Raw genomic sequence first — 27,687 nt, forward strand, 5'->3', positions numbered from 1 at the left:
AATGGGAAAAATCTCACACCTCGTGAAAATGCTTTTATGAATGGCATGGTTTTTGTCTATCAAAAGTGTTCACACTCAACACTGATCAGCCTTCAATCTTCCATCATCATCATGGGATGTCCAAAGACAAATCTGCCCTTCCCTATTATTTGTAGACTCTGTCTATCTTGGGACCAAAAGAAATTAAGTCAAAGACAATGCCCTGATTTGCAAGGCAAAATTCCTCGTTAAATGTCTAAAATTGGCAAACTAGCAACTAATGCTCAGTTGAAAATTGATGAAACTCTTAATTCCAAGATTTGAATATGGAGAAGAGCTTCATTGGAAACCGAAGATTCTCCCTAAAAGTTAAAACCAAATAACACCCACCACCGCTGTAACCACTACAGCGTCTTACTCACCTACGACTTATAATTACTAGCTTCACAAGATTGTCTCAACTTACACGAGAGAACGCATGACTATCATCATTAGGGCTTCTCATGATTCACCATTTTCAGATAAAATGTCAATTTCTCTACCAACCCAAATTAAAATCATGTATTACGTTTGGAATGATAGTATTTGAATTTTCAATTATTATGATTTGGTTTCAATCCGAATTAAATGGTTCGGACCGATTCAGTTTTGAAAAACTTTCACTTGATTTTTTTTTTCAAAGAAAAATATGATTAAACAGAGGGCATTACGGTGAAACAAAAAAAAGATGAAATAGTTGGCTAAAAATTGAGCAGGCTAAAGAAAAAGAAGAGGAAACAAACAGCACATGCTTCACGATGGGCTTTTTTGCTGGTAAATTTACTCTTTTTTTTTTCCAATTTATACCATGGGAATAATTTACTCAAACAAATTCAAGTTCCCTTGCAAGAACAGTATCTGCTGCTTTGTTTTTCTGTCCCTTGTATAGATGGCAAAAGCTCGAAATTCTGAAATTCCACTCGGCCAAAAAAGCTCCATAGAAGCGCTCTCCAAGCTTTCTACTATTGAGGATCTTGAGGCTGCAAAACAATTTGAAATTGTCGAGTACAGAACAGAAGCAAGTTGCAGATAAGAAAGTTAAAAGGTGGGCATGGCGTTAGAGATAATAAGATTCTTCCGAATACAATTACACACAGAAAGGGCTACCCTACCACAACCACCACCAACCTTGCTCACATAATAATGTTAAAATACCAAGTCGGTTATGATCAACATTTGGCTCAGATCAGTGATGGGCTGTGTCATCTAAAAAAGCAAATAAAAGATGCATTGTTTGTCTCACATGGTTGAAAAAATCAATAATAAAGACCAAAATTTAACAGTGCAGAGCAGTTGATAGAGATAAGAGAAAAAGACAAAAGATTTAAGAGGGGGGAATGGGTCATCTTTTATTCCAGAAGGGTTCTTTAAAGAGTTCCATCACTACAAGTATAGACAAAAGAAGGAGAGGAAGAAAATACAGTACAAAAAGGAAATCTAGAAAATTTCTGTACCAGATAGACTGACCTAATTGACTGGAGCCTAACCCTAAGATCCTTTCTTTCCCTCCCCCTCTCAGATGATCTGTTAGACAAAGGACTTTGATTTGTATTTGTTGTGTAACTCTAACCCCTGTTATGTTACAGATCATTAGTCTACACAGTTTGATAATCCTACTTCTTTCTTTACAAGTAAAAGAAGGGTGGGTGATGGAAAATGGAAATAAAGCCATCACCATTAGAACTAAAACTAATTCCTGCTGCTTCAAAAAGAATTCCTACGGTCAAGATCAACTGATAATTTGCAGGACAATAAGTATTTCTGATGGAACACTAATCTCTTCTAAGGATCCAGTTTCTCCCATTCATATCGTCCAGGGAGTGGCTTGTCGTTAATAGGGTCAAAGTTATACCTGCCAAAACAACCAATATTGCTATTAGCTAATGATAAGCAAATTTGCACTGGAAGCAAATCCAAGAAGATAATTCAAAAACTAAAGAGCAATGAGGATGAGAAGCTAAAATAAAATCAAACGAGCATACATACTTCTCAATGAATTGTCTCTGCTGTTCTTCTTCAGCTCCAGCAAAGAACTCGTCCATTTCATGTGCTGTTGGAATGTGTCTCCGTGTGGAGTTCCGTGATCTCCTGCTAGTTTCGGTTGAGCTGGCAGGTCTAGTAGTCGAACCAGGGGTTCTTATGGTTTCTGGGTCCCTTATAAAACTGCAAGGAGTGGATTCCCTAGTGCTCCTGTCACCAATAAGACAACACTTACAAAAGGACTCTGCACAAGGTAAACCGTATATACCAAATAAAACAAAACAATATGATATATCAGCGACACAGATCTCATAGCACAAAACTGTATGTTGCAGTAATGATGATAAATAGAAATATCATGAAAAAAGATCATATACAACAAAAACAATGAAAAGATCATACACGGTGAACAGCATCTAAAACCTAAAAACTAAAAACTTAATTTTAAAAGCCATTAAAGCACATCCACAGCTAATTTTCATTATCTATTCAAACCCATCAATGCGGGGTAGAATGCAAAACACAAGATAGACAATCAAGAAGATAATAGCCACTTGAGAACCCTAAAAGCACAGTACGTAATCATGCTATCACAAAAAGCAGTGAGACCTTTTTTCACTTCAACCACAGTAATAATGGGGGAAAAAACCTTGATTTGCTGTACCAAACAAAGACTTTTCACCTCGACATCCTTCAACCAACAATATTTAATATATTAGCCCAAAAAGAAGAAGACAACAGAACACACAAAAATGAAGCAGGTAAAATGTTACACTGCAATAGAAAATTCCAATTAAAGCATCCTGTCAAAAGAGATTTAAATTAATAATAATAATAATAATATATATAATAACTAGAGATGAAACTTAAGCCTTGCAACAAGCTGACCACGTTTTAACCATATTTAATTTCAACAATAAAACAACATATGCAAAAATGGCCAGGCATCCAGTGACAAAGAAACCACCAATTAACGTAGTGATCAAATGATGCAATGGCATCCATGATATAAATACATAATGAGACTAATGTATTTTAAGCACAATTCATAAAGCAAGTAGCCATATTTCAAGGAACAGAATATAATGGAATTTCACCATTTCCCAAACACAAACACCCGCAACAATGATGTCACAATAATCTTATTGCTCTGCAGAAAAAAAAGTTCCGAAGCACATTTAGAAGATTAGATCCAACATCTCAAACACAACCACTACAGAGCAAACAAGACTACCATTTACTTAGCATGCAATAAAAGTTTAAAACAATGAAAAGTTTGAAATAGACAACAGCTCAAGTAAAGAGAGGGACAGGCGACAGAGAGAAACAGTTGCCATGAAATTGACAGGAAAAAAAGCATAAAACCCAAAATATCAGTAATGATAAAGCCATAAATACCCCCAACATATATCACACAGCTAAAGACTACCTCCTGAAAGAATATGTTTCAAGTATTGTTAAAAAAAATTAAAAATGAAGGTAAAAGCCCTAAACCAGCAATGCACACATGAAAAATAAGCAATTTATTGGAGCAGGTCCGAATAAATTCCTATAAGAAGAGGAAATTACAATTGGAATCAACCAACATTAATGGCTTCGTTTGATCTCGGTGGGAAAATTTCAGATTAGGGCATCTCTGGTCTCAAATCCACATTTTTGCAGCAACAAAAGGGAGCACGAAGCAATATTTCACACAGAGAAAATCACATCGCAAGACAAAACGGCTGGGTGAATTTATAAAAGCAAGTAATTTTGGGAACAAAAATGGAATAATTCTGAATTGATGTGATCTTTTACCCAAAATAATTGTGATAATGATAATAATTAAACATGTAAATAATAATAATAATAATAATAAAGCCTGTCCCAAACAAGCTCCAAAAAGCTGCCACTGACACTGTTTAAATCCGAGTCTACTTTCAGGCCCCAAAAACATAAAAAAACGTAATGCCCCGTTTTCTCAGAAACCAAACAGAGGCAACCCTAGAAAAGTGTAAGAACATCCCCACCCCCTTAAAAAATACCCACAAAATTAAAACAATAATGAAGTGAAATTGTAGCTTCAATATATTAAAATTCCTTCTCTCCAGTTTATTAGCAACCAGACAAAACGATAAAAATATCTCTTCGATAAAACTCAATAAATTATTGCAAACCAAAACTAAAAGGAAGAAAGAAAAAAAATGGAAAAAAAAGCCTAATCGCCCCCTCAAATTGTCGGCAATAAAAAACAAATAAGGAACGGTATCCCCTAATACCCAAAATAGAGAACAAAGAAAACTCCAATCCTTCTGTTTCTCTCCATTTCCCACGAGCCAAATATAATGATAAACAGCAGAAAACCCTATAATGAACAATCCTTAACAAGACCCATACTAAACAAAAAAAAAAAAGGAAAATTACCAAAACACCCACCTCTCTCTACCTTCAATGTCCAGAACGTTCTCTCCAAACGAAGCCTCAATACCCAAATCCTTGCTCTCATAAATATCGCTATCGTTATTGTTGTTATTGTCGCCGTCGTTGTGCTTCTCTTCAATCTCCTCTTCTTTACTTTCTCCATTCACATCCTTCTTTAGACCCGCCGCATTAGTTCGGGAATCCTTAGAACCTACGCGGACTCTCGAAGCCGCCATGGAATTAGAGTTAGGGTTTTGCACCTCTTTATTGTGGGTATGTTTTTGGCGCTTGGAATCATGTACAAGAATCGGCGGCTTAAGAAGACGACGGCTACGGAGCTGCAGGTAGCCAGAGGAGGCAGGCTGAGCTGAAGCAGTAGAAGGCTGAGGCGGAGACGCAGGCAATCTGGCTTGGCGTTGAAGGGCTAGGGTTTTAGCGCGCGTACGGACACCAAGGGAGAGGTCCATAACGGCAACCTCGCCTGTCGTTTTGGCCTTCCTCATATACTTCCCCATCTATCTCTCATGGAGGAAGAGAGCGCGAGGGAAAGTGAGAGAGGGACAGAGAGAGGGAGGGGAGTGTTTGGTGGTTGTTTTTTGCAGTTGTGGGGAAGAGAGAGAGAGAGAGATTGAAATTGAAAGAGAGAGGAAAGAAAGCAGAGGGTGGATTTATATTTGTACTTGTGGAGTCGTGAGCAAGGAAGAGAAAAGGAAAGTTGGGGTGTGTGGGCCTCAGGGGCTATGCTCATCTCTGGCTGGTCTGCTTATTTGAATTTCTCGTGATATTTTCCACTTCTTTCCTCTCCTTTTCTTTCATTTCTTGGCAATATTGCTGATTTAATAATTATTTTAATATTTCCTACCTCCCATAATTTTTATGAGTATAGTTATTTATTTATTTATTATATAATTTAAATATATTAAATAAAATATATTTTAAATATTTATTTAAAAATAATAAATTTATATATTATTATAATTTAAAAAAATAAATAATAATTATAAGACATCTAAAAAAATAAAATTAACCAAAATTAGAAAAGGAGCAGTAGTAATTAAATTATTTTTTAAAATTTTAAATATGCAAATTTATTATGCTTAATCTGAAATATTTCCTCTTTTATGGAAATATATTATACTTGGCATTTACTAAATTCTCCTGTAATTGCATAACTTACTATAAATTCAATTTTTTAGTAAAATAATCTCATCTAGAGATTTTTTTTTTCTTTTTTTTTGGGGGAATTAATTTCATAATTTTTTTATATTGATTGTTGGAAAATTTTAGAAACTTCAATTTTATTAATTTATAGAAGCTAAATTGTAATTTATTTTAAAAATTATATAGGTGGAAATTGAGTTTTAGCTTGTACAGCATATATTTATTAAATTAATTGATAATTATAATAAAATAAAAATAATATTTAATAGGCGAATATGCAAAGAAATCTATATAATTTGCGGAAACAATTTTATTTTTATGATCTGAAATTCATTTACATTTTTATTATATCGTTGATATGAGAAAATGCTGATATATTGAGGGCGTAGAATTCAAAGGGACGGCCAAGGCCAAGTCATTGGATACCCTTTCCAAGTGGCCAGGTGGAAAGTGGCAAAGTGCGATTTTCTATTATTTTATTTATTTCTTATATAATATTTTCTTTACGCCTCTATATAGAACTGGTTTCCCACGCGCCATTTCACTGGCCATTTGTTGACCCTTGACAGCAACATTATAACAAAATTGGCTATTTCTTCAAATAAAAATAGAGTTGTTTTATTTTTTTATAAAAATTCAAATTGTAATTGGGTGAATTAAAATATAATTGGAATTCAGGTAAATATACAATAATTTAAAATAAATGTTGAATTATTCATTTTATGTATGAATATAAATTTACTTTTTTAATTCTTTTGAAAATTAAAATTATTTTTTTATTTGAAGTAAGTTACTTATTAAAAATTAATTTTTTTAAAATAATCTATTTAAATTAAACAAAATTTATAATTATTTTTTAAAAAAAATGAGTAGAAAGAAGAAAAAAAAACCAGTAAGTTGCATAAGAAATGCGGGGTAAAATAGGGGCATAAATAAAGAGCGAAAAATTACCTGTGTTAAAAGACACGTAAAAATTGAATTACCTAATTCAATTTATATTAATAATATTCAAATTTATTTTAAATTTAATTAAAAATTAATATAAATTATTTAAATTTATTTTAAAATTAATTATTATTATTTAAATAAAATTTAAACCTCTTTAATTTCATATATTTTAATTAATAATTTATATAAAAAATAAATTTCATTTAAAAACTTTAATATTTCTAAAACACATTTAAATTTAAATTTTAAATAAAAATATATAAAAAATTATGAATATTATTAGAAAATATATATTTTTATATTAAATTAATTATTTATATATATAAATTTGGATTGTGATACCTAAAAATAAAATTTAAATTTAATTCGAAATCGTTCTAACTATGTTATAATTATTTAAATTTATTTTATCACAATATGATTGTTCAAATATTTGATAATACTCGATCCGTTGTTGATAAGAAATATTTAATTTTTAATTTAAAATTTATAAATTTTTATTTTTATTTTTATATTTATAATACTCGACCTGTTTGATTTTTATTTTAAATTTTTTACTGATTTAAATTTTTTGCCCAATTGAATAAAGTTTTAAATTACTTCAAAGTAATTTTTTCTGCAAAAAAATACTCAAAGTATAGTTTAAATTAAAAATTCTGCTTAATTTACTAATAGATCCATATCGGTTTAATTAATTTTAAATTTAATAGAACTATATCAATTAATTTTTTTTCATTTAAATTTAATTTGTTAGACTTTTGATTGGTCATACACACTCAGTTTTACTATAAACTGTTAGATAATTATGATTTATTAATTATGTTATAAAATAAAAATACTCTTCATAATTTTATATAAAAATTAGTAAAATAATTGAAAAACTTCATTTTATATTAAAAAAATATTAAAATTTGACTAAAATAGTCTTATATCTTTACAATAATTAAAACTGAGAAATATCATAAGGAATATATAAATATATTGATATAAGGTTAAAACTAAAATAGTCTTATATTATTTTAAGGTTATCATAATTAAACTTATAAAATTATAATTCAAATAAATTAATATTAAATTCAACATTCGATCGATTCAGTTAAGTCAAATAAATTAAAAATTAAAATTTTAATATTTATAAAAATTAAACTGAATTAATTTTAGTTATAAATTGCATCGAATCGAACTAGACTGATTGAATTCGATTCGGTTCGATTTAAAATTTTAATAAATTTTATTATTTAATTAAAAAATAAAAATTTAAATATTTTATATTATAATCCATTAAAAATTAAAAAAAATTTTGATAAAATAAAAAAAATATTTTATAATTCGATGCCAAAATAACATTAAAATCATGATACATGTATTTTGAAAAGTACCCATCAAAAGTATAAAATTACCTCTCTCTTTTTTTTTTCCTTCATTGAAGAATGAGCGTATGTACAGTAGGCGATGTAAAACGTTGGGGCTGCAAGTAAAGTATTTTTTTCGAAGGGAAAAGAAAAGTAAAAAAAAGGGTGCTATTTTCCATGCACGGCTAAAATGTGAAAGTTGCTAAGCTGTAAATTTACAATAACGCTTTCCGTAGTTTTAATGTTTAGAGTTAGGGTTTGAGTTTTTCTTTTGAATAATTCCTTTAAAAAAATAAATTTTGTTATTTAATAATAATAATAATTATTATTATTACTAATATTTAGGTCTCGTTTAATTTAAAAATATTATTTATTAAAATTTATTTTTTTTAAAATATTTTACATAAAAAAGTTATTAAATTATTTAATTCAATAAATTGTTACAAAAATCACAATTACAAACCCTACCGGATGCAATACTAAAAAAATCTTATATAAATACTCGATAATTTTATAATTAATATTTTAATTTATCGATAAATAAATAATATTTTATTTTATTAATTATTTTTTAATAATTTAATTCATATTATAATAACTTCTCCAGAGGGTTTGATTAAAGTTGTTTTACTTTCTTTATATTTACCGTTTTTACCGTTTTTCTATCTTTTTATTTTATTTTTTTTCCGTGCGGTGGCCTCCAAGAGAAAGTCTAAATCTCTTTTAATTGGGTTTTCTTTTTGCATTAGACGTGTGGCAAATTATTTAGAAATGAATAAAAATTATTGGAATATTCCAGTACCTTCAATTTGAGAATAAGGAGTAGGGGGAATATGCCTATGAATAAGAATGAACGGACGGATGAAATACCACGTCATCAGCCCCACACACCAGTAATTAGAAAAATAGTGAGTCTAATGTAAATTCAATGGCCTATAGAAATGAGTTTATAATTATTAAATTAAATAAGTAAATCAGAAATTTTTATAGAATTAAATTAAATTTAAATATATATAAATTTATACGTAAATATTTAATATAATAATTACTTTCCATAATTTTATTTTCAGAAAGAAGTCCTATTGAAATCAGCTTTATGTTTTGGGTTTTATACTTTAAGCGAGTGAAATGATTGGTGTAAATTATTAACTTGATAAAAAAAGCGAGTTTAACAGATTAATTTAAATTAAAATAAAGGTATAAAAATATATTATTATTATTAAATAGTAATAATTTAAAAAATATATAAATACATTTTTTTGTAAATTTTTAAAAATAAAAATATAAAACATTTATATTATTCATTTATAAATTTATAATAAATTATGTATATTTAAAAAATATTAACACTAAAGATAATAATATATTTTATGTAAATAATTAATGATAATATTAATAATTCAATATAATTTTCTTATGTTATTTTTATTAAAAATATACATTTATATATTTGAAACTAATAATTTTTATATGTAAATTTAATTTAATTGTAAAATAAAGACTTGGAATTCAAAGAGGGCGTGCCTAGGGTAGAGGGTCTATAGACTGCAAGCTTATAGGGACTGTTAAAAAAGAAAAAAACAAAAATAAAAAAGAAAGAAAAAGAAGGGAAACGTGGAAAAGCTAATCGGCCAATGAAGGGCGTTTCCTATATTTTGACTTTTGAGAGATGCTGACAACGAATGGGATAGTTTTGGTATAATTTAATCGAATTCTAATAGAAGTTAATAATTAAGTTGGAATTATATTTAAATTTAAAAAAATAATATTTATTGTGAATTTAAATGGTTTAAATTATATATGTAGAAATATAATATTTATTTTTGTTCTTTCACAATAGATATTATAATTTACGGTATCTATAATTATACGATTTCTAGAATTAAGAAACTCACCCATCTATCAATATTTACTTTTTATATTAATATATTTACTTTCTATAACTTATTTGAGAGGATCATAAATGTTAATCATGTCTGACTTGTTACATATATAATCAATTCGAGTTCCATTTAGAGTTTCAATGAAAATATCTCATAATTATTCTCCAGTTCGAATATGTCCCGTTGATATTATCTTTTGATTGACCTTTTTACGAATAAAATAACAATCAATTTCGATATGTTTAGTTCTCTCGTGAAATACTGGATTGAATGCAATGTGGATAACTACTTAATTATCACACCACAACTTAGCAATTTGTGAACCAAACTTCTTCCAACAGTTGACGTACGTACAATATTTCACAGCTTGTGTCATGGCTCGATATTCAAATTCAGTACTATAATGGGAGACCACATTTTGCTTCTTACTTTTCCATGACTCTTTTTTTTTAAGACTTAGGGGTCTGATACCATTTATTGTTGTTCTTTCACAATAGATATTACAACCTATTTATACATGAGATACGGTAGGGAAAATCAAGTCTATAATTATATAATCCCTAAAATTAAGCAATCAACCCATCTATAGATATTTACTTTCTATATTAATATATTTACTTTTTATAACTTATAATAATAATATATATATATATATATATATAAAATTGAATTCGTTTATATAAATAATTAATTTAATATAAAAAATATTTTATAATAATATTTATAATATTTTTATATTTTTTTATTTATAAAATTAAAATTTAAATATTTTTAGAAATATTAAATTTTTAAATAAAAATTATTAACAAAAAATAATTTATATATAAATTATTAATTAAAATATATAAAATTAAACAGATTTAGATTTATTCGAATAATAATAAGAGTGGAGAGGAATTCAAATAATTTTAATTAATTTTAATTGAATTTAAAATAAATTTAAATATTACTAATATAAATTGAATTTAAATTCGGACTCGAATAGTTTAACCTTTCGAATATCTTATTTATATAAAAAATTCTTTTCACACACTTAAATATATATATACACTCAGTTAATTAAATATTATTAATTAAAATTTAAATATAGCAAAATAAAAATTCATATCAAATAATATCTGACTTATATTTTGGTGGATTAATACAATTAAAATAATAAATTTTATATTATTTTTATTAATATTTTTTAAATATTAATTTTTATTGAAATTAATAAAATATTACTTTTTACATAGAACTTAATCAATAAATTTATATATTAAAAATAAAAGTGACATGTATACTTTAGGAAACAAGCATATGGACGGAGGAATTAGAAAATAAGCAGACAAATATATAATTTGGAAATATAGTTTATTATGAATTAAAATATATTTAAATATAAATAAGTGATTTTTTATTAAATAAATAAATAAAATTTATTTATTTTGTCTAAATGGGGGTATACGCCCACACGTGAGCTACTGCACGTGATTTGTTAGTCATTCACTAATCCCGATTTCCATTTAGAATACCTAGAAGTTATAATCAATTCCATCGTGATGCATGCCTCACGAGTGCGGTCTAGAAAAACATACTTCTATGTTTTTAAAAATATTAATAAAAAATAAGGAAATTATTTTAATAATTTAAACAATAAAAAACAATATTAAATTTATTAATAATAATATTTAAGCCAATTTTTTAAAAGTTAATATAATATATATATAAAATGAAACTATGATTTGGTTTAAAAGCAGATAAAAAGAGAAAGAGGAAATAGAAGAGGACGAGTTTTTAGATTTTCAAGGATCAAGGGAATGGGTTTTTTCACGGTTTTTGTCCCATATATGGTTCTAATTTGTTTTCTATCATTTCAAGGATAATTTTAGCTTTGATTCCAAAGCCTTCATATATATAACTAAATACTATTATTTTATAATTTATTTACATTATTAAATATTCTTTTGTTATTATCTCTATTTTTACTACAATTTATATATTTATTATTCTTCTTGATTTATGTAAAAAAACTTTAATATAAATAAATAAAAAAACAGAGAGAGTAATTCGGTACGATTCTGTACAACAATCATCACATACAAATACGCAACACTTTGATGACATCACGTTTCCGTTGCAGAGGATGAAACCCAATCTTTTCACTTTTCTACTAATTCAGGCAGATAATGATGATACAGGCAAATCCCAAATCACAAGAATTAAAATGCAAATGCAAAATGTTTCAGCAAAATTTTTTAAACCAAATGTGTAAATATAGACCATAAGGTCGCCCAGACATCTCAAAACAAGCAATGTTCAATGTCTTGGACATTCTGCGTAGCTTGTTTAGAAGTCCCAGGAATGGGGACATTCAAACTGTAACCTGCAACTATGAGAAGCTCACACCATCCCTTATTACATAAGAAGAAAATTAAAATTGTGGAAATCAGAAGAAATTCAATTAAATATATTCGAATGGACTTTCTTTTATTGTCTTTCTTTTTTCTTCCTGCTCTGAGCAACTGAGGACTTATTTCCATATCTTCACACATTTATCATGGCTTGCAGATGCAACCATCCCTGTAACCACTGATTGTGCCAAAGCTGATATCACACACTCGTGTGCAGGAATCGTCATACACTTATTCTCGGTCATGTTCCAGAGTTCCAATGACTTGAAGAGAATAAAGATTGGTTAAGAGGAAAATGAGAGAAAACATAAAACCAACATTAGCCATATATGGAATTTGTAATGCAATGATAAACATAAAATGTGGAAAGAGATCGGAGGGGGTGTTCACCTGATAGCCTCCAATGACCAAGAGAGTGGGGTAGCTTGGATGAAAAACACAAGAATGGAACTTGTTCCCACTGGAACTAAGTTCATGAATGCACTCTCCCGATACCAATGACCACACTCGGACAGATTCTTGACTGACAGAGGCCAAGAAATCTCCATTTGCGTCCCAACAAACAGAGTGTACCTCAGTGGAGTGACCCTAACAACCATGTGATATACTGGTTAATGCACTAAAGTATAAAGAGTGAAGTTGAAATTTCGGCCTCCTGTTAAGTTCTGAATTTTAGACTGATACCTGTAATGAGTGTGTCTGTCTGTCAGTCTCAACATCAAAAATGGACACAACATTCTCTGCTGCTGCAGCCAATAGATGCCCAATTCTTGGTTGAAATCTAACTTGCGCAGTGCCTCCCTGCTCCAACAAATGATTCAGCTTTATTATGAAAAATTCAAGAATGAAAACAACTAAGATTAGAAAGAAGCTGGAGGCTAGCCTTAGATATGCGGGTGCTAGAATACTGACTGATGTTCCAAAAGCGTATCTCATTGTTACCGTCACAAGAGCAGAAAAGGTCGTTTTTCTTAGGGTGGAAGTCGAGAGACATCACGTGTGATGTATGGCCAGTATATGTCTGCAACGAATACCTTGGCTGCAAGAATAAGCTGCAGTTAGTGCCAATGACAGAACAAAATACTTATTAATATGGTGTTAGCAACATAAATAATAAATGCCAACTGCTTTTAGATCTTTTAAATACAAAAGAGGATCTGATGCATAAGTTCAGCATATTAAAAAAATAAGAGACAGCAAGAAGATTTAAACTGAAAGGGAAAACTGATGTCAGAAGAACTCTATGTGATACAATTCAATAAACGAAATCGTTCAGGATAAAAACAAAGTTAAATAAAAGAAAGTATACTATGGCACCCAAGGAGAGGAGACAGCAAAGACAATGAATTCTACAGTCCAAAATATATATAACAGTTTGAGCAAGAATAATTATTGAAAGCTTCAATATATTATTTCCTACAAATGCAGCGTTATGGGCAGAAGAATAAATGTGTTCCTTAAGAAAGCAATGAAGGTAGAAAATAAATTTACTTCTACAGCATCCCAGAGACGAACACTCGTGTCAAATGATGATGTTGCCAGCTGAGTTGTGTTTGGTCGGAAACGAACATCAGTAATTATGTGGTTGTGTTCTTCAGGCATGCATTCCGTTTGCAGAGTTTCCATGTTCCAAAGAACAACCTACTGACATGAAAACATATGCACATACAGTCACTATCCAAATTATGTTGTGATTTCTTAAATTTACCAGTCAAGTATAAAATTGACTTGACTTTCAAAGTACAATGCGGTTCTTTAAAGGTCACAAGTGAATAGGACCAGTTCAACTACCCAAAAGCTCATATGTTGATGAAAAAAAAAGACCAATTACCTTCATACATGAACCACATCACATGTATCATTATCCAATTCTGTTACGGACTAACGGCATGCAAGAACTTTTTACAAGCAACTTGAATGGAACAATATCAAAGCAGTCAAAATAAAAAAATACCCATGGTACCATAAGCATTGTAAAGACAATTTTAGTTAATCACCGGGAGGTGTCATGTGCTCCTTACACCTCTCCATAAATCTGCATCTTAGGTTTCAAATTTATGCAAGCAAATTTCCAGTGATCAATGTTATTGTTCCACATAAAATTAATCCTTCATCACTACATTGTACCTTCTTGTCATGGCCACCACTGGCCAACAACTTCCCATCTGTAGAGAAATGACAACAAACAACTTTGCCATTGCTTTTACGAATGGAACCAACTTCACTGAAGGAGAAACCTAAAACGAAGAGAATATGGACATTGTTATAATCAACTTGAACAGGTATTATAGCAAGAATATCAGAATGATGCTTACCCTTGGAAGCTTCAGCAGCAGGTTCAGAAGGATTCCTTTTCAATGTGCTAAACAAATCCCTTCCATCTCCATCATCATGTGAGAGAAAAGATTCAACATTATCATCTAAAGACCCGACATCTCCAAAATGTTCAATGTCTTCCTGCAATGATATAAAAAAGTCAGAATCTGACATTTAAAGTGGCTTGTGAAGGGCCAATTTTGGGTGGTGATTCCAAGGGAATGTTTGAATGCAAGTATAATGGTGTATACACACATCAGGAAAAGATGTCTTAATACTTTATATGCCAATCTGGACTGAAGTCATTTGAGGACTAAGATTAACAATAATTATTGACAATGCCAATGACTCCAGCAGTTGGTGATCATAAGGACACAAGCGCCTCATCAATAATGCAACACCATTTTTCACTGGAAGGACCAAGCATAATATGGGCCTTCAGACATTAAACTAGTCCAAAGAAAATTGTCAAAATTACTTTGCCAAATAAAAATAAATGTTCATAAAAAATTGTCTAGTGACAGTAGATGATACGTTTCAAGAATTACTAACTACTTCCAGTTCACAAAGTATGTATCTGCAACAGAACACTAATTTGTGAGTCCTAAAACTTTAAATATAAGCAGCATAAGCAGATATGAAGTCATGGGGTTCTAGGACATCAGATTGCAAATGTCCACGTCAGATTTCTAGGTTATTCAGTTGATAAGTTTGTTATCAGTGCATACCAGCTGGTTTGTTGATGATGCAAGAGCTCCAGTTCCATCAGCACCATACATCATCATGCCTTTTGACATGCTACTGACATGCTGCAAATTGCCTGCTGTGGAAATTCCATCACCGGGAGTATGAGTTGATGGTGTTGATGGTTGAGAATTAGGAGAAGGGCCTACAGTGTTTCCTGTGCCGGTACTATTAGCAGGTCCAGAAGATGAAGGAACTTTCCTTTTTCGATTATTCTGTCACATCAGACGTGCATTAGATGCTAATTTTGCAATATATTAATGAACTGAAAGTTCATCTCACTAGTAGTTAATTTAGAATTTTGTAGATATGTACAAAAGAAAAAAACGAGAAAAAGTGAGCTTAAAATAACTTAGAATTTCTTTTAAAAAATATTACATGTCATTATGTCAATCTCAGTAGATACAACCTGTGCTTGCTGCGATTGTAGAGGATCTTGTTGTTGAGAGGATGACTGTTGCATCTGTGGCATGTTCATCTGCTTAAGAAAAATTAGAACAATGAGCATCGACAACTCTTATCTCACATAAAACAACTAAGAATATGGTAGAAATATAATTGAAGTTGTGATCTTTCAGTAGTTCCAAGAAAAGAAAAAAACCTTACCTTAGATGAAGTTGATTGCATTGGAGAACCAATAGATCCATCATTTGCATTTGGTTGGCCGTCTTTGGCTTGCAAACCGCCTCTAGGCAATCCCCTAAACTTCCTTGGATCCATATCTCCATATACCGGTGAACTAGGAAGATTACCTTGTGCTTGAACCTGTGCCAGGAGTTGCTGCTGCTGCTGTGGTAAAAGCTGAAATTGACTTGCACCATGTAAAAGAGGTCTTTGAACTTGTGTACCCAGACTTGGTCTAATTTGGTCAATCCCCTGCATAATATAATAGCAAATCCTTGGTTGGGAACCAAATGAAACCGCATAGAGAAATGAGATTCATCATAAAACTTACTGTTAAGGGCCACCCTTTTAAAGGAAGACTGCTGACTCCAGGGTTCAATGCTGAAAATTAAGGAACAAGAGTAAAATAAAAAAGTATTCAATAAAGAAACACCAGAAATAACAAATCAATAAACCATGAATGGTTAATATGAGTGTTTGGAAGGCAAGCCTACTCAGTAAGTAATAGTAAAAATAGAACAAAATTAGCAGTTATTCTCTATGACTGGAGGGATATTTTGAGCACCAACACATATGCAGAAGCAAGGCCAAACCAGAAGCGCAGTTTGTGATTTGGTGATACATAGAAAATTTAAATGTTTTCTACAAGTTACTCATCTAGCCATGTTTGATAAACAAAAAATGTCTCCTTAACAGAACCACCTCCTTTTTCTTATATATAAAAAAAAACTCTTAATAGCTTAACCTTCCATTAGTCACACATATCAACACTGTTGAATTGGTGGACCAAGCCAGTCTAAAATGGTCTTATCCAAACTTGGCCCATCCAAAAAATGATAAAGGTTATTTTTATTAAATATTTAGATGTTTATAAATAATATTAAAAAAATTTAAAACTAGATATGTTTTTATTTAAAATTATTTTATACATTAGAAACGGAAATAAATTTGGTTGGGCTAGAATTGGCCTTCAAACCCCTTCCCCAAACCAGGCCCAGGCCCAGTTTTGGTCTAGGTATACAAGAAATAGTATTAGTTATAAAAACATGGGGGTTAATCTCTCGACCCTGAGGATAATGATATGATGCACCCCTTTGACTAGTGAAAAAAAGGTCAAATCATGAGTAAAAGAAAACAAATATCAAAATTGAAAACGGCTATAAAATATAATAATGCATTGAATAGAAAAAAAAAAAAAAAAGCAAATGGATGCACATGACACAAGTTATATGGTCTTTAACTCGGTTGCTATTTGAAATAAATTCTCGATGAACCTACCATCTGGTACAATAAAAATTAAATTTAAAGTGTTTTCAAAGTAACAATCCTCAACTGATTTTGTCCCCAAAAAAATTCAAGTGCCTCAAAGATTTAGCAGGTTGAGGATAAGAGTAAAAATGGAAATCATTTACTTCAGTTTCTTTATAAAAGTATGTAACATATGCTTGTCTTAAATTCCTCCTGTCAAACAGGGGACCATATATTTACCTGTATTTACTATTCCAGGTTTTGAATGCATGATTCCCTGTCCATAAATTGAAGAAGGATCCATAGGCAAAGATCTTTGGGCCGCACCCAAGTTCACTTCACTTTTCATGTCCTGCGAATTCAAACCACTCACCAATCAAGATAAGGAGTATGTAAAAAGGGACAGTAAATGTAGGAAAATCTTGTCCAAGTAGTTACAGTAGCCTGTTGAGTTCGTGCCTGAATTTGCTGCAGTGCTGCAGTAATGCTCCCAGGATTTCCTTGGACCAACTGGCTGTGTCAGCATGAAAAAGTCAACACGCATAGGAGGGTAAACAATGGTGTAATAAAGCTCTTTTACTAAATTTACCCCGGGTGATTTGTCGATTGTTTTAACAGAGGCATCCTAGCATCAAGCAGTGGTTGGGATGTTTCTGAATCCATTGGATTAGAGTGTTTCATACGTTCCTCATACATTTTTGCTGCCATTGCACTGGCATTGGATTGACCCATAATTCCTTCAGAACCAATAGCATTTACTGGACCACCAAGAGGTGGATTATTAGGCCCTCCACGTTGCAACTGAGCTTGACGCATCAGTTGCAACTGCTGCATTTGCAGCTGTTGCTGCTCCTTCACTTTAATTTGTTGTGCCTATGCATCAAGATCAGAATACAGCTAAATAATATATTTTTAAAAAAATATATATATAAAAGACATGGGATAGCAAATTTAAATTACACATTGAAATCTCAGAAACCACCTCTATATATGCTGCAGCAGCCTCTGAATGTTTCTCGTTTGTCCTTGCGATGAAAATGTCCCAGAAGACAGACCACCATTCAAAAAGGAACCCACCAGGAGCATCAATCGCTGCAAATTTGAGCAAAAAAATACATACATTTCTTATTGATGCACTATCTATAGGTAACCAAATAAAGTCACGCCCAAAAGAAAAACATTTTTCACATTTGTTTCTAAAGCAAAGTTATTGTTGTCAGTTTGTTACTCATTAACTTCAAAAGTATACACCTTCCTATGAATAAGAAGGCTCAAAATGTGAATTAAAACTAACAAGTTCCAAGTGCATAATTTACCTACTGGATCTGGAGCTACTTTCCCTTCAGTCATAAAGGACTTTGCAGTGGCATGCAATTTCTTCTTCACCAAATAATCATATATGTACACATCAAGCCTAACAATATATTAAAAACACACCAAATTTAAAGCTTCTGTCGTTCAAATAAAGAAATTAGAACAAATTGCACACCCAATTGAAAATTAAAAGAAAAACACACACACACACAAGCACCGACATTTTATCAGCTTCCCAATTACTCTGCGCCATGGTTTCAGCTCAAAAACGCCAACCAAAGCTGGCTAAAAAATCAAAACAACAAAAGGAATTCTCAATCAATTTCGATAATCGGAAAATTTATCCGGTCAAACTCTAATTCAAATTGAAAGTAGCTCAATTCAGTTATACTGTTATATCACGTTACATTGATTAGAAAAATAAATTTGTAAATAAAAGGAAAACAAACCTTTAAGCTTGATAATTTAGATGGATCAAAAAGCCTGCATTACCAATCTTGGACTCAGTACAATAGCGATCTCCATCGATCAAAGCATTTTCCCTGAATTTACCAGCAAAAAAATAATTAAAAACAATTTTAGAAATACTAACCCAAAAAATTAACCCGATAATCTTTGATTACGATCCATAAACAACCAGATTTGTACCCATGCTTTGCCGATTTATTCCGAGTAGAATCAGGTTGGCTATTGCAGAGCTAGCAGGGAGTTTTTTAAACAGAGGATCTAGAGAGTGCAGAAGAATTTGAACGAAATACGAAGCTGAGGTTTGGAAGCCAGAGCTAAGGTTTGGAGTTCGAACCATAAGTACCCTTTGGCTTTGACGACGGCTGGAGGTAAACATTAGCTTGGTAGGAGAGCTGGTGCCAGACGGATTATCCGGAGGAGAGAATTGTCATTGTCGGGCATGCATGGTTAGTGACGTGGACGAAAGTGAATAAACGACTGCCACATCAGATGGGCTTACAATACGAAGAGCTGCACCCGAGCTTTGACATGTGTGTGCCATTTCTGAGAAAAAAAAAATTGTTTAATCCTAATAATATAAATAAACTTATTAGTTAATTTATTAATTTTAAAAAATATATTAAAAAATTATAATTTTTAAAAAATTATTAATTAATTTAAATGAAAATTATTTATAAAATACTCATAATCTAAATTAATTAATTAATAAATATTTTTAAAATTTGAATAATATTTTAATATAAAAGTAAAACTAAACATTGTAATTTATTAAAAATAAACTTATATTCAATCGCTGCTGACTTGAAAATTAAGCAAGTCCTGCTAATTTTCCCTAGGTCTGTCATTATCCACGAATGAGAGGTTTATGAAAGAAGTTGGAGAATTGAGAATGAAAAGGAATAACAATGGTGAAGGAATTTAAGAAAAGCAAAGGTGATGGATTTGAAAAAATGGAATTTAACTTGAGATAATATTATACCACTTTTGATAAAAAGATTGGGTTTGAATTTCTAATATGACCAATTTACTTAATGATAAATACTAATTATTTTTATTTTTATTATTTTAATTACAATAGTAAATAATTTTATAATATCAAACATATAAAATTAATATTTTTATCACAAAATTGTGAAAAATTATTATTTTAGTATTTTTGGTAAAGGGGGCAAAATTTAATTGTAAATTAAAATATTTAAGTAAATGAGGTTAAAAAGATTAATTTTAAATAAATTTGAATATCATCTCATATTTTAAGGGAGAAAAATGAGATATATTCATTGGAAAAAAAAAAATCAGAACTTTCATAATTAGTATTTTAGAAATTTGGGGCTTGGGTCTTTAGCTTTGGACTTTGGATTGTGGCCTCACGGCTCTGGCTGGTCTACAATAAGTTATATATGGTGCCAAAGTATGGGAACATTTTAATCAGAGAAAGGAAAATAAATAAGAAAATTGTAAAGGAGAATTTTCATATTTATTCGTTAAGGAAAAGTAAAAAAAAAAAATCTAAATTTATCAAATTTTTATTTTAAATTTGTAATATAATTTATATCAAAATATTATATATGGCATTTCACCGTTTATAACAATAATTTTTTTGATATTAAAGAATACTAATTTAAAAATTAAATTATAAAATATTAATTTAACACCAATTAAATTACATAATTTAAATCGAAAATAAATAAAAGCATATAATTATTTTTATTTTTTATTTTTTTATTAATAATTATATTTTATTTATCATATCAATATTTTTTTATACTTTCTCATGAACAGTTATTTTAATAAATAAAAATTATGTTTTACTCTAAAGGGGAGAATAACATGAATTGCTTGGAACTAAAAATTGAGAAAAAAGAAAAATATTGTGTATTAACTTATCATTTATTATTTTTATAAATTTGAAATTTAAATTATATATATAGGCAGAGGTTGTACTAGAGAAAAATAATTTTTCTTACTTTTTTTTAAGCAAAGAAAAATGACTTTTTAATATTTTCCGTTCATTATTTTCTCACAATTTCAAACATATTAGAAAAGTTCTTTGTAAATTTTTTTTTAGATAATGCGGAAAATAATTTATATTTAAAATAACATTTTTTTATAAAAAAATATTTTTATATAAGATACTTTATTTTTTTATTATTTAATTTTAATTTAAAAAATAAAATAAATTAATAAATTTATATATAAATTATATTGATAATAATTTTAAAATGTAAAAAATAATTTTCTCTCTTCAAAGATGAAGTACCAGCTGGATATCTTGCAGAAGCCATTCCAATAGAACTAGGAGGCATCCCATACATAGAATTGCCAGCATTATTCATTCCACCCAACTCACCAGAACTTGGTCCCCCATACTGTGGAACACCATATGGACCAGCATTACTACCACCACCAATGAACCTGGTAATGAAGTATTCAATCCATATCCACCACTACCTAATCCAGAAAACCCGCCATAGAGTGGCAAACTTCCGGGAACACCATTGCATTATCGCCGCCTACACCACCTTTGGTCTTGGCTTTTTTGTTATCAACCGTCATTTTGCAGGGAACTTAATGCCCATCAATCATCTTTAAGTATCAGCAATGGCGGCCTTTGCAGCCTGCCAGCCTCCACAGTCTTGTATATAATAAAAGCAAACTTCTTTGATTTACCCGTGACCTTATCAAACCCTAGAGGTCCTTCTTCAATCTCCTCATACGTCAAGAAAAAATTTAACGATCTTTCTGAAGGTATATCATACGGCACATTCTCGATGTAGACCTTCTTCGACCAAACATCGCCACCACTAGAAGCAGAGGCCAATTGAATAACAGTCATCCTGCCATCAATTTTCTTGCTTGATTCCTTCAGCGCGATTAAAACACTGTCTACATGTTTAAACGTGATGAAACCAAATCTCTTGGATTTTCCTGTATTCTTGTCGAATATTACGTTATTAATTTACAATCTCAGTAAACGGAAGTTTTATATAATAAGTTTAAAAATAAATAATTATAAATTAAATGAATATATTTTATGAATCGTCTTATAAATTTATTAAATAAATGAGTTAATAAATTTTAAAAAATTAAATATTTACAAGTTTAAATTCGAATATTTAATAAATAAACCTAAAAATTTGACTTAAAATTGAGTTATTTTAGAAAATAAATTTTAGGTTGAAATTTCGTTAAGGCTAATATCAAATAACTCACTCTTTGCCTCCAGAGATGATTTTTTTAATAATATTGAAATAGAAATTTGAAAAATTTTTATGAGAAAATTGAAATGAAGTGAGATTGTTGATATAACAATTGGTGAAATTAACATTTATTAGGTCGAAAATAATTTAAATTTTTATTTAATTAAAAAAATATTTTTATTCACTAATTTTTAAGTATTCTAAACGTGAAAAAACCTGGGAATTTTTTTTTTTAAACGTAACGGGACCCTTAATAATTATTAAAACTCAAATTACTGCTGAACAGGTATGTATGTACTAGAAAAAGAAGGGAACGTTTTGCAGTGACTGGCTGCTGTGGTGTTCGCCATGCAGTAGTGCAGGGGCCCAGTGCTCGCTGCGAATCTTAGTGTAAAATTTATGGACGGCCCCAATTAACACCATAATTGAATTCACTTGTTGGCGGGCCCAATTCCGAATGGGTCACTAGAACTGTGTGCCTAGTATCACACCAAACACACCTATCTTATCCGCATTTATATTTTGAATGGGTGTTTGATTTCTCTGTTATATTTAAAGGATATTTTAAATAATTTATAATAAAAAATTATAAAATTAAAGTTATTAATTAATTTTATTTATTTGAATAAATAAATATAATGCCGTTCCTTAAAATGAATATAAAAAAAAGAAAGTATTCTCATAGAAACTTTCATACCATCATTTTCAATTATCTTTAAATGCCTCTCATCATAAGATGTATTAGCTAATTATGAACTGCAAAATTTAATATTTCATATCATTAATTCAGATGATATTGGTAATGCCATAATTAACTTTTCCAAAAATAATAATTTCAATTTCCAGATAACATTTGTTTTCATTAAAGTGTTATCTTACATGTAGAAAATTGTTATTGTCAATTAGGTTTAAATTAAAATAAAATATAAAAATAGTTAAATTTTAAAATTGATAAAATGGATTAATATATTTAACCTAAATTATATTGTACCCATAAAAAACTTGTGAGATGCTGAAATTTTGAATGGTAAATTCTATCATTGACTTTTGATAAATTGTGATTTAATTTATAATTTTTTTTATAAATAATAAGTGCTTAATTTTAAGAGACTTTTTAAAAACTATTTTTAACGCAAAATGGAAAAAAGTAAAAATATTACATAGTCAAATAAATGGATTCCATAACCCTCATAGAGAAAATTAAATTTTTTTAAGTATAATAACAGTTATTTCAAATTTATTAAAATAAAATTAAATTTTATTCGTATCGGATTATGTAATGATAAAATACTATAACGATTATTTATTTCAGAATAATCGAACCGTCAGAACTATTTATCTCAACACTCAGTGATAAGAGAACTAAAAATTATTATTAGCTGTAGTATATAATTTTGCAGTAAATTTATTTTTATATAATTTACGAAATGAATTGAATTCTACAAATAATAAATCATAGATGATATAGATGAATTTATTTAATAATAGATATATAAAGTAAAAAATAAAATAAGCAGTGAAACGAGAGGACAGGGAATTGGAAACCCTAGAGTCAAAACCTAAAATTACAGTAAATAGTGTGCGACAGCTTCATTGCATGGACCTGTGCAATTAAGCTTGTTGGAGGAGGGCAGTTGGACCAATAAATTTCATGTCCGGTGACAGATGAGCCTCATTTACTCACTCCATTCTCGTGTAGGATGATTCATCAACTCTCTCAGGTTTAAATATATTGCACCACTACGTACTCAGTTAGCTCTAGCTAGCTTATTTTCTCTTTGTATTGCTTTGTTCAAGCTGGCGCTAATGGGTTATATTTGGGTTGTGCATGCTCTCTTGCTGTGTCATTTCATTGTGCTGGGTGTGGCTGATCGTGTTAGTGGCGATGATAAAGATGATAAACACTTGTTTTTTCATCGCCCTTTTTTGGGTGGTGGAGGCCTAGGCCATGGCATTTATAAGAAAGGGTTTAAACATTTTGGTGGTGGCACTGGTGGAGGTGGTGGTTTTGGTGGTGGAGTAGGAGGAGGAGGGGGTCTAGGTGGAGGTGGTGGGTTAGGTGGCGGTGGAGGCCTTGGTGGTGGTGGGGGTGGAGGTCTAGGTGGCGGTGGTGGTATTGGGGGTGGCATAGGACACGGTGGTGGTCTAGGGGGTGGTATTGGACATGGTGGTGGCCTAGGAGGTGGTGGAGGACTAGGAGGAGGAGCTGGTGGAGGTATAGGTGGTGGCATAGGGGGCGGGGGTGGCCTAGGTGGTGGACAAGGTGGTGGCCTAGGAGGAGGAGCTGGTGGAGGTTTAGGGGGTGGACATGGAGGGGGTTTAGGGGGTGGTGGTGGTCTAGGTGGTGGCATGGGAGGGGGAGCTGGTGGAGGTTTAGGTGGTGGCGGGGGACTAGGAGGGGGAGCTGGTGGAGGCCTAGGGGGTGGAGGTGGAGCAGGTGGAGGTATTGGAGGTGGAGCTGGTGGAGGTTTAGGTGGTGGCGGGGGACTAGGAGGGGGAGCTGGTGGAGGCCTAGGGGGTGGAGGTGGAGCAGGTGGAGGTATTGGAGGTGGAGCTGGTGGAGGGGCAGGAGGTGGCGCAGGTGGTGGTGGAGGACTTGGAGGGGGTGGTGGGGCGGGAGGAGGGTTTGGAGTTGGTGGAGGTTTTGGCAAAGGAGGCGGTGTTGGTGGTGGAGTAGGGGCAGGTGGTGGATTTGGGGGAGGATTCGGTGCCGGTGGTGGTGGTGGGGGTGGGTTTGGTGGTGGAGGTGGTTTTGGAGCTGGAGGTGGTGGCGGCCACTAGAGTTTGCTCCCATGAGTAATTCATATGATAACAGTAGTAGGATATGGTGTTGGGGCCATTCTATTTCTGCAATTATATATTAGCAGACAAGTGAAGGAGACAAACGCAACGAGCAAATCGACATATTCGGAGTTTTTAATTAAGTGGGGGGCAGCATTTTGGTTTTGTTATACTATTATTTTTTGTGAACCCAACTACTGTTATGTATTGATTATTAGCTTTGATTCTGCTTTCAACTTGATATATGGGATATTTAACGGATGCATTGAAAACTTTTACCACCCATTTTAATATTTGTACCAGAAATTTCCACTGTTGCACAAGCTCAGACGACAGGGGAAAAACAAGTAGTCTCATGCACCCATGCAGTTTAATTAATTATTATGATTATTGGGTGCTGGCTAATTAAGCCACACCGAACATCTATATATATGTAACTTATAATGTTTGAAATTTATATCCTCATCCAATTCTAATTTATATTTAAAGAAATTTTGATAAATAAATTATAATAATAGTCATTTACCTAGATTTAATTTGATAATAAATATATTTAAATAAATTTAAAAGGCGTTAAATTCAATTATTCCAATTTTTTATCTCCATTTAAAACAAAAGGAAAAAAAAAGAAAGAAGTGGGGTGTAAGTGAGGTTATTGGAGAAAATGGGGATGCAAGAGGCAATTAAAGGCCCAGGGACAGCATCTTGTCATTTCAATCTAACCATGCATCTTTTTGGTCTACAATCATGTGCTTATTTGCACTCAATTCTGCTAAGTGTCTAAGTGACATTATTGGCGGTTACGACACAACATGAAAGGAAAAAAAAAAAAGAAAATTCATACAAGGTAAGGTAAGGTAAGGTAAATTTACTTATGGAACTTGTAAATACGACAGAGCGCATAAGATTTGATTTTGAAAATAATCAAACTAAAAAATTGAAAACTAATATGTAATTTTTTTTTTCATTCTTAAAAAAATAATTTTAATTAACTGAAATAAATCAATTTATCGGTTTAATCAATAACTCAAAAACTTAAACCCCAATGGCTTAGTCTATCTCAAACAAATTTCCATAATCAATCAAAAACTTTATCCATAACAATAAAAACTTTGAAAAACAAAATAAATACAAATATAAAATTGAAACAAGGACCATGCATTGATTAACATCTCAATTTTGGCCATTAATTGATGACGATGGAATAAAATTTATCCACATATTTAATTATATCTCAACCTTAAAATTTTGGATAATAAAGCCAATCATTTCACATTTATCTCAATTTTAGTCATTTACCTTAATCAATTTTAATAAAAAAATTTATTATCTAGGTATTATATCACGTAAAATTATTATTTATAAAACACCTATTGAATAAAAAAATCAAATAGTTATATTAATTCATATTTATATCTAAAACTTTAAATTTTCAATAATAAAACTAAAACTTTTCAGATTTAATTTAATATTATAATTGTGACAAATTAAAAAAATTTTAGTTTTATTATCCAAAATTTTAAATTTTAAATATAAATATGAATTAAAGTAAACGTTTTGGATTTCTTTATTTAATAGGTATTTTGAGAAATAATTATATGTGAACTATAAATTTTTTATCAAAATTAGTTAAAAACAAATGAATAAAATTAAAATAAATATGAAATGATTGATTTTATTATTCTGTTGTGATGATCTGAGATTCATAAAATAGAGTTTTACAAGAATTCTGTAAAACTAGCAAAAAAGCCCCCTGAGGAGAATGTTTCTCTTTTTATCTGTTTTTTTCTGTCTGTTAGTGACGTATAACAAACTGTCTCTCATTGGGCCAACTGGCCCTACCATGTTGATTCGGACGTACGAGAATATCAGATCCCTGCCCCATGCGTAACGGCCTCTGATTCTCCCCGGGCGCGCATGCGGATGGACCCACAAGACAGATGGGCTGATCCCCTAATCGATGTCGAACTGGGCCTGAAGATAGGATTAAAGCTGAGCCCAGATAGAATTTGTTTAATGGGCCGTATGGACTGGGTCGACCCGATTGAGGAAGATAACTGGAATTCAGTCTTAAAACTGAGCGGACCGGACCTAGTTCATGCGGGAGACTTGAAGGCTTCCAAATAATAGGCTGGTACCCTGAGCCTGTCCCCAGACCGGGATGAAGAAGTCCAGCGGTCATCATGTTGAAATAATTAATTAACATTTTTATTTTTTTAAGTGAAATAATAAATTTAATTATTATGACTCAAATAAATAATTAGGGTGAGTATTTTATTTTGAATATATCAATTTGATATAAATAAAATAATATTTGTGATTATATTGATTATTAAAAAAATTAATCATTTCATATTGCATACTCATTTGGTACTTTTTTTTTTTTTAAAGTTTGTTTCATGTTATAAATTAGCGTTTAATGCTTAAGACTAAGGGTGAGCATATGGTTTGTTTAGTGTAAAATTACATCAAACAGAATAAATCAAAAATTAAAATTTTGATATTTATAAAAATCAAATCGAATTGATTTTGATTATAAATCGAATCGAATCGAACTAATTTAATTCAATTCGATTTGGTTCAGTTTAATCAGTTTAAATTTTTAATAAATTTTTTATTTTTTACATTTTATTTTTAATATTTTAAAACTTAATTAAAATATTTTAATATTCATTATGATTTAATATCTCTATATTACTAAAAATAATATACTATTATTACTAATCGATTCGATTTTTTCTAATTAAAATTAAATTGAATTTAAATAATTAAATTTTTTTAAATTAAAAATTAAATCCAATTAAAATAAATAAATAATTAAATTAAAATTTTAAATTAATTTAATTTAATCAATTTT

General features: G+C 30.5%; 3 protein-coding genes and 1 pseudogene across 8 annotated transcripts; 1 reads left to right on the forward strand and 3 right to left on the reverse strand.

The window, feature by feature from the left end:
* Positions 1-1,341: 1,341 nt before the first annotated feature.
* On the reverse strand, positions 1,342-5,045 carry LOC110611908 (cyclin-dependent kinase inhibitor 5). 2 transcript variants are annotated; one of them, XM_043955332.1, is made up of 3 exons: positions 4,402-5,045; positions 2,005-2,208; positions 1,342-1,870 (listed from the first exon to the last, which is right to left on the reverse strand). In XM_043955332.1, the coding sequence occupies exons 1-3, from the start codon at positions 4,911-4,913 to the stop codon at positions 1,801-1,803; spliced, it is 786 nt and encodes a 261-aa protein (XP_043811267.1). In that variant the 5' UTR covers positions 4,914-5,045; the 3' UTR covers positions 1,342-1,800. The 2 variants fall into 2 exon arrangements, with proteins under 2 accessions (XP_043811267.1, XP_021608159.1); XM_021752467.2 differs by having other exon boundaries at positions 4,414-5,042.
* A 6,898-nt stretch (positions 5,046-11,943) lies between these two features.
* On the reverse strand, positions 11,944-19,181 carry LOC110611928 (transcriptional corepressor LEUNIG_HOMOLOG). Of its 5 annotated transcripts, none has more exons than XM_021752501.2 (19): positions 19,030-19,181; positions 18,831-18,923; positions 18,603-18,662; positions 18,384-18,481; positions 18,050-18,159; positions 17,657-17,940; positions 17,527-17,581; positions 17,308-17,419; positions 16,151-16,200; positions 15,802-16,071; positions 15,605-15,673; positions 15,180-15,410; positions 14,451-14,592; positions 14,263-14,372; positions 13,627-13,776; positions 13,019-13,174; positions 12,820-12,936; positions 12,526-12,723; positions 11,944-12,398 (listed from the first exon to the last, which is right to left on the reverse strand). In XM_021752501.2, the coding sequence occupies exons 3-19, from the start codon at positions 18,632-18,634 to the stop codon at positions 12,255-12,257; spliced, it is 2,328 nt and encodes a 775-aa protein (XP_021608193.2). In that variant the 5' UTR covers positions 18,635-18,662; positions 18,831-18,923; positions 19,030-19,181; the 3' UTR covers positions 11,944-12,254. The 5 variants fall into 5 exon arrangements, with proteins under 5 accessions (XP_021608193.2, XP_021608190.2, XP_021608192.2 ...); XM_021752498.2 differs by having other exon boundaries at positions 17,506-17,581; XM_021752500.2 differs by having other exon boundaries at positions 17,506-17,581; positions 18,603-18,665.
* On the reverse strand, positions 18,833-21,793 carry LOC110611654 (annotated as a pseudogene).
* A 1,960-nt stretch (positions 21,794-23,753) lies between these two features.
* Positions 23,754-25,066, forward strand: LOC122723370 (glycine-rich cell wall structural protein-like). Its single transcript, XM_043955479.1, has one exon. It carries the CDS (start codon positions 23,856-23,858, stop codon positions 24,828-24,830), a length of 975 nt encoding a protein of 324 aa, XP_043811414.1. The 5' UTR covers positions 23,754-23,855; the 3' UTR covers positions 24,831-25,066.
* The last annotated feature ends 2,621 nt before the right edge of the window (positions 25,067-27,687 follow it).

The sequence above is a fragment of the Manihot esculenta genome, chromosome 3, assembly GCF_001659605.2.
Source record: "Manihot esculenta cultivar AM560-2 chromosome 3, M.esculenta_v8, whole genome shotgun sequence".
Taxonomy (NCBI): Eukaryota; Viridiplantae; Streptophyta; class Magnoliopsida; order Malpighiales; family Euphorbiaceae; genus Manihot; species Manihot esculenta.